The sequence below is a fragment of the Monopterus albus genome, unplaced genomic scaffold, assembly GCF_001952655.1.
Source record: "Monopterus albus unplaced genomic scaffold, M_albus_1.0 scaffold21.1, whole genome shotgun sequence".
Lineage (NCBI taxonomy): Eukaryota > Metazoa > Chordata > Actinopteri > Synbranchiformes > Synbranchidae > Monopterus > Monopterus albus.
Genome location: NW_018127901.1, coordinates 734306 through 741965, shown reverse-complemented (window position 1 = coordinate 741965; position 7660 = coordinate 734306). Strand labels below are relative to the sequence as shown.

The following is a 7660-nucleotide window of genomic DNA, read 5'->3' as shown; positions in this document are numbered from 1 at the left end:
TATAATTGAGATTGGGACAAGTGCAGATAATGATATCCTTGGGAAGTGCCTACAGAAGATGGGCTTCATTTTCATGTGTTAATATTTGACATACAGTATCTTCAAAATGATTAGTGACCTGCAAACCTCCCAGGCCCTGCCACAAAGGCTCTTGGGTTAGTCCTGCTAAATGTCCAGTTCTATTACTGATCGTCGCGTTAAAAAGCTAGCCAACTAACGTTAAACAATGATTCTGCAAGTGGTGGAGCAATAGGTCCAAAACATGTTTAAATGTAAAAGTCCTTACCAACAAACAGCTATTAATGTCTGCATTTCAGCTACCAATCTACTTACATTTCTTGGTTGTCTGACAACATTACATTGCGAATTTATCCACCGAGTTCATTTTATTCACACCGTCTTCACCATCATGTGACATAGTGAATCAGAACGCGAGTAACATAGTGCATTTAAAAAACCATGGCCTAGGGTATTCAGAGCATACAAAAACAGGCCATAAACTTTGACCCTTGCCTTTCTAAGTTCATCTCACACACTGCCCTAATTTCAGGTGCCAGCTCGTAATGAAATCTGACAGTTTGCTCTCAGCAAAACGAAAGTACAAAAGTGTGAAAATTATTTTCCAGGATGATGTAGTGTTTTTCCAGCACATGTTATAATTTATCACAAATTCCGTGACTGGAAAACTGGTGCAGGATTTCCAGGACACATGGGAACTCTGCTTCACCTTAAAAGTACTCTATAAATTAGAGTAATTACCCTGTGTGATAGAAGGTAAATGACAGGACTGTGCAGCAAATGACAATGTGACCTTTGAACTGAGCAGTCAGCCTTTGAACCATCACTCATACTGAATCTCAGACAAACTCTTGTGTCTGTGTCTTAGAGAAGGTGAAAACATTCAGCGAAAAATCAGGAAATGTTCTGGGACAAGGGTAGTCTACTCACACACAGAGCCTTTGTTTCAGCTCCAGCATCTCAGTCTGCATATTTAACATTACAGACAAACACAGAAAAGCTTCTGAGCCTCTTCAGTGACCCGACTGGAATCTGTGGCTCTCACTTTGCCACAAACATCCAAAACATCCCCTGTGTTTATTGTCAGCTTATCGCAGTTTAATTGCATGCTTTCTGAATCACTACTGTCCTTCTTGCACTGAGATTCTTACTTTGTAGTACTGGTATTTTTAAACATTGTATTTACTTTTCCTTTGTCTCGTCTATTCTTCGCTCTACCTGAAAACCAGCCTGACATGTCAGCAGGCTGATATCACCGGCCAGTATCTCAGATGTCACCATAAACCTTAGACAGGAAAAGAATTGTTAAAGTAGATGTTTTGACCTACAGACACCTGATCCTAATACTATAGCTGGTACTGAAAATACTGCAACTGTTACTACAAATCATACTACTGGAAAAATTCAACTAATACTAGTAGTCATGCTGCTGCTACTAAACTCAGTATTATTATGAAAACTTACTACTACAACTCCGTGCAACAGTTCTAACTATAACTCGTAAAACCTACTAGTACGACTACTACTACTACTGTTACAGGTGAGCCTGCTATACTAACCGTTACCACTACACCTGTGGTGCAACATTTGAACATCATCATGTGACATGACTACTGAGAGAGGCCAATCACAGGGGTGCAGAGGTGATTTAGGCCCACCTACTCCAGGCTGCTGTGGAACAGGGTGAGAGTGCAGCGCTTCCTGCCAGTGTTCAGAGTGACGATGAGTCAGCTATGAGGGGGTGGTGGGGGGTTTCTGTTCACACTGAGTCACCTCTCAAGACTCCAGTTTGTCAGTGTGTCCCTTCCACACACTCTCTCTCTCTCTCTCACACACACACAGACAGGTGGGATACATTACACAAAAATATATACACAGGGATGACAAATCAAAGTGTGACCATGTTTCACACATGTACACGATGGCGACATCTGAAAGCAAGAAGAGGTGAGCCCTTTTGTTTGTTGCATTTGGCAAAGCACGATAAAGTCAAAAGAACACTGTGTGCAACCACACGAACAGGAAATCAACAGTACATACACACAGTTGTCAGTTCATTAGGTACACCCAGCTTTAACTAAGCACCAACACTACACTCAGCCTTTGTCAGATGCATCCTTTGTATAACGCAACACATGCCACGTTCAGCTGCCTAAAGGACTCTGAAACTCCAGGTGGGAATTTGTTATTAATGTTAGCATGCACAGCTTTAAAAGGCCGTTGTTTAAAACACAGAGCGCGTCTTCTGGCACAGCGAGCGCACACAAGAACAAACTCACCTGTTCAGTGTTTATTTTCCATGACCCTCTTTCTGTTTGCACCTGTTCTCCCTTGCACTCATCTGTCCATTCTCTTCCTCTTCACCTGTGTGCGACACTTGACATGGTTCACCCTGTGCTGCGGCTGGCTGTCCTTTCCCAAGCTGCTGTTTTATCATAAAATGATCCATAATTTGACCACTCATGTGACTGCAGTCTTCACACAACTGAAGTACATAACAACAACGTGCTGCCCCCAACTGGGAGGGGGTTCCTACAGGGCCCTAAAGACTTCCAACTGACCACTGGATTCTCTTGAGTCAAAACACAAAAGCTCCTCAACAAACAAGAGAATCTTCTAATAAGACTCCCAGAAACCTCGGCACCCTAAAGGACTCCACAGAACCTCCTGGAGAATTCCTAACAAAGGATTTCCTTCTGTAGGTCAGTTTGGCAAACTGGCTGAGCACACTTTGACTTGTATGGACGAGCAGAGACCGTCTTTTCTAACAGGTGGGAACAGTTTTGATGGAGACCTGCATCCTGTTTTAACACCTGCAGTCTCACCTGCTGGGAGACTCCGCTATCAGATGGACTTTGGACTCTTCTACACTCCACTCCTCAGTTTTCTAACAACTGAGGTTGCGGTACCACACACCTGTCCTCAGTTTGACAGAACACATACAGACCCTGGGAAAATGGTGGACTGTAGGACAAGCCTTTAGTCTTTCATGAGGAACAGAAGTATGCACACAAAACTAGTTAAAGCACAATTAACTAATAAAAACTGTATGCATGTACTATTTGAAATACTGGTATATTAGCTGGGATGTTTTCATTTTGTGAGACTTTTACTTCAATATATTTATCTCAACTTCAGCTACCAGCAGGAGCGGATCAAGAGAATTTTGGATGGGGTGGCCAGGCTGGGGGACAGACTCAGAGTGGTGGCACATTTAAAATACATGTAAAAAGTAAATTAAACCCCTAGTTCTATATTATAAAGCATACATTATTAAGAGTCAGATTTTTTTTTTTTTTAAGCCAACTTTGGCTGTGCTCCTGATTTACCCCTGACCACCCTCTTGCTTCTGCCCATGGCTACCAGCTAGTCTCCCTCTTGCTTCCGCCCATGGCTACCAGCTAGTCTGCATAAGATTTGCTCTTTAAACACAAGCTTTGAAAAACAAATGAGGTGTATTGTAACCGAGTCTGACTTGCAGAACTAAAAACAAATCATTACCGACTGTAAACAAACCTTAAACAGCACAAGGAAATGTTAATTACCAACATTTAACTGTTGTCTACTGTAGAGGTAAAATGATTAGTGGGCAGAGTAGTCAACTGACAGAAGGATACTGAGTAAATATTTTGATAATCAAGTAATCGTTCAAACAACAACAGTGAAAAAATGCCAAATGTTCTGATTCCAGGCTCTTAGATAAGTGGATTTTCTGCTTTTTGTGACCATACATCATTGCAAACTGAATATTTTGAGGTATTTAGACTTTTGGTTGAATGTCAAAGATGCTGCTTCCAGTGCTGCAATGATGTGATGCACACTTTTCAATTCACAAAGTGGCTCATGTAAATGTTTGGACTCTTCATTCACTAAGTTAAATGATCAAGTGAATGTTCATTTTCTGTAAATCAGCTAATTGTTTGGCTGAACAACTGCTTCAAAATACTGTAATAAATAAAGCAAAAGGGAAATCAGGTCAAAGGTCAGGATCTAGAGCTGGTTCGGACTTTGCTTAAGGACACTTAGCCCAGCCAGCTTGTGTGTTAAAGCAACCACACAAAACACTGCTTCCTCTGTCAGTCACTGGGGATGCACTGTGCACAGACGCCGAGCAGTGATTTCACCTGTTTCAGTCATGAGCCACTTAGATTAAACAGCCTGCAGGATTTCACTACTTCAGAAGCAGCGATCAGTGTGACCAGCTCTGATTAACAAATGCACATCTGATGGCAGACATTCCGACTACACTGTAAGCCTTCCGAAAAGGACGCCGACTGTCGTGAGACAAACCAAGGTGATCACACTGTGAGACACGTCCTCTGATGGCTGACTTAGAGCTACAGCTACGATAGGGAGTGACAAAGATGTTGAACAGGGCATTTTTGAATAAAGTTTAGAAGAAAAAAAAAAACACACACACAAACCTAATGATGGGGAAAAAGCTTGTGATTCTGTCAAAAAAGAAAATGGCACAGATGGATAAGACGAGGCGAGGCAGTAAAGTGTCTACTGTCGTTAGGGGTGTGACAATACACTCAGCTCACAAGACGATACCCAACTTTGGGTTCACAAGAACAAGATGATATTTTAGCACAATTTTTAAGAAATCTTAAATGCTGAAACATACGACTGTAAAAAATGATGTATTTGACAGATAGCCAGAAAATGCAAAATAACGCAGGTGAATTTTGAAATGTTTGTTGTCAGAGATGGTGCAGTACTGTGGTTATAACTGTGGTACTTCTCCTTTGAATAACTCTGTGCTGTCATGGCCAAAGCTGCAAATCACTGAGCAGGACAGGTTCATGGCAAAAACTCTTATGTGCATCAGTGTGATGAACTGTACTCTGGACTCCTATCTGGTTGTTTTAGTCTTCAACAATGACTTCACAGGTTTACCAGAAAATGTATTATTTCAATAATAAATACATTTCATTAGCAAATATATTATGGTGTATAAAGAAACACTCGAAGAAAGAAGTAGACATGAATTCAATTTAATCAGTATAAATGTATCAAGTTTGCAAGAATTATGTGTTGTATGTTTTATTAATGATAAGATTTTTAAAACTCTACAACTGTGGTAATGCAAATTATCCATATTAACACACAAGAAGTGCAAAGTTCCTTTACATTTATATATTAAAGCTGCAAAAATTAAGTTGATTAATAGTCAATTGACAGCAACAATTTTGATAATCACATTATCATTTCAGTTATTCTGGAAGCAAAACTGCATAACACTAGCTAGGTCCATCTTCTCTAACGTGAAGATCTGATGATTTTCTTTCAACTACAGGATAGCTGACTGGATATATTTTGAATTTTGGATGCTGGTGGGACAAAACAAGATGTATGAAGATGTCACCTTGGGCTGTGCAAAATTATAACCTGTATTTTTTACTGTTTTATGACATTTTTACCAAAAAAACAAAACAAAAACAAATTAATTCAATAATCAAGAGACTAAGCAGCACATTAAATTGATATTGAAAATAATTACTAGGAGTATGTTCAGTTTTTATTGAACCCGTGAGTTGGTGAGTTTGTGCTACTGTTGCATTGTATTGTACTGAGGAGTTTCTAATATTAGATCATGTATATTACCTGAAAAACACTTGTGCTAGTTTCTCTTCTGCATTGTAAACTAATACATATGCAGCGAACCTGGCCTTGAAAAGACCATGTTCAATAATAAGAGTCAACTATTTAAGCTCTAGCTGGATGTTGCTGATGTACTGGTGAAGTTACTCAGGGGTAAGCCAAGTGACCAGGGCTGCTGATTCCAGTTATTTTTAATCATCAATTCATCTCCTATATATTCATAACATCAATTGTTTGAGCTATAAAATGTAAGAAAAAAAGTGTAAATGTTCCTTCTCAGTTCCCTAGAGTCCAGGAGGACAGGATGACTACTTTTCTGTCTCACAGAAGAGAAAGAAAATGCACACAATTTGGAAGCTAGGGCAGTGATGGTGATGATTATCATTATTAGTGCTTACAATTATTCTAACAATTAAGTGTCTTAAAATCATTTCTAAGTATTTTTCTGCTGATTAATCGACTAATCTTTTCAGTTCTGGCAGGGACTCTTCACTATCTGACCAACATTACATAAAATGTTGCTTTTGAAATTCACATATATACCGTATTATAGCCATTCGTGAAGCACTTTGAATGGCATGAACCTGTATGAAAGTAGTAGTGTACAAATAACGTTTGGACTATTTGAATAAAGCATTCTGACCACAACCTGACAGTTTGAGAGTGAATTAAAGCACCACTGGCTCTCACTCTTGGTTGCTTCACCTGCCTGTAGGGTGTTGTGCCCTGACATCCAGCCTAAGTACCGCCTGTGTCCAGTGCTCACTCACCGCTATCAGTGTGCTGTTCCGGCTCTGTTCCGACACCGATCCTCCACTCTCCGCGAGTTCCGCGCTGCTGCCGCCCGGCGCTCTCTGGCTCGCCTGGTCGCCGCTGGGCTGGGGCTGCCGGTGCTTGTTGGACCGCTTGGCTTTGGCCTGCAGGCACCGCTGGTGCAGGGCGATGGTCTGCTGCTGCTCCAGCTCCAGTCGCTCCAGCGTCGCGTTTTCGTAGCGGTTCTCGCAGCTGTTGTGATGCTGCCGGAAGAGCTCGATCCTCCGGCGGAGCCTCTCCATCACCGCGCTGTGTCGCGGTGTAACAAAATCCGCCATCATCAATAAAGACTTGTAGTAAACTCCCGGATCAGGTTTCGTCCATAAACTGCTGAATCTGGCTCTTTCTCACTCTGGGCGTCTATACACCCCCCCTCGCCCTTTACAAAGACTCCTGTGCTGGCTCCATGGAGGCGACCTTTGTCTTGCTAATGGCCTTCAGTCACAGCGGCACTCACTGCCGGAGAGGAAAATTAAGGTTTTTGTGTGCAATACCATCCAGCCTCCTGATTTTACAGACTTATACCCAAATATATACTATGAACCTCATTATTTACAACAGCTCATTTAAGTCGCTGTGTAAAGCATTGCTCCTGGAGTCCTGATAGAGCCACATTCCGCCTGAGTTTAACCGCAAATCAGAGACAAACCACTGATTTATCCCGGTGGTATCAAAACAAATCAAAGTCTGGTGCTTTTTTTTTTTTTACAGTCCCTTTAAATAATTTACACGACATTTAAGTTTCAACCAATGAAACACTGCTCTGTCGCCATAAAACTAACTCCCGTAGGGCAAGTTTAAGTTAGCACATTCCTCCACTCAAAATCAAAGTTGGAGGATTGAAAATTCCTTAAAAACTATCTTAACTGCTGCTAAAATCAGTTTGCCTCGAAGCTAGCTGGCGTTAGCTTCTGGCTTTACTGATATTTATTTGTTAACAACAATGTTTTACTTCTTGAGATCCACATAACAGATTTCTAACTTGTGTGAAACTTTATTTTGCTTAAGTATTAAGAGTTAGCTTGGGTAGTTAGCTAGCAGGGAGCTAGCTGGCTAGCTCTGGGCTTCTTAACAAACTTGACAGCTTTTCAGCTAATAAAACATTATTTTATCCAAGACAGCAGTTTCATACACGAGGAAACAAAAGAGAAACGTTCGCAGACAGTTATAGCCTGGGTTACGATTTTAAATTCACTTACTGTTCAAGTGTAGCTGTCCGCTCTTC

At 41.0% G+C, this 7660-nt stretch overlaps 1 protein-coding gene across 1 annotated transcript in view; it reads right to left on the bottom strand.

Moving 5' to 3' along the window:
* Positions 1–7660, bottom strand: part of maml1 (mastermind-like transcriptional coactivator 1) — a 20886-nt gene extending 13226 nt beyond the window's left edge. The window contains exons 1-3 of the mRNA XM_020594083.1: positions 7635–7660; positions 6393–6891; positions 5263–5351 (exon numbers count right to left, since the gene is read on the bottom strand). Of these exons, the coding sequence (XP_020449739.1) occupies positions 5263–5351; positions 6393–6716 (413 nt within the window). The 5' untranslated portion in view covers positions 6717–6891; positions 7635–7660. The remainder of the gene's footprint in view (positions 1–5262; positions 5352–6392; positions 6892–7634) is intronic.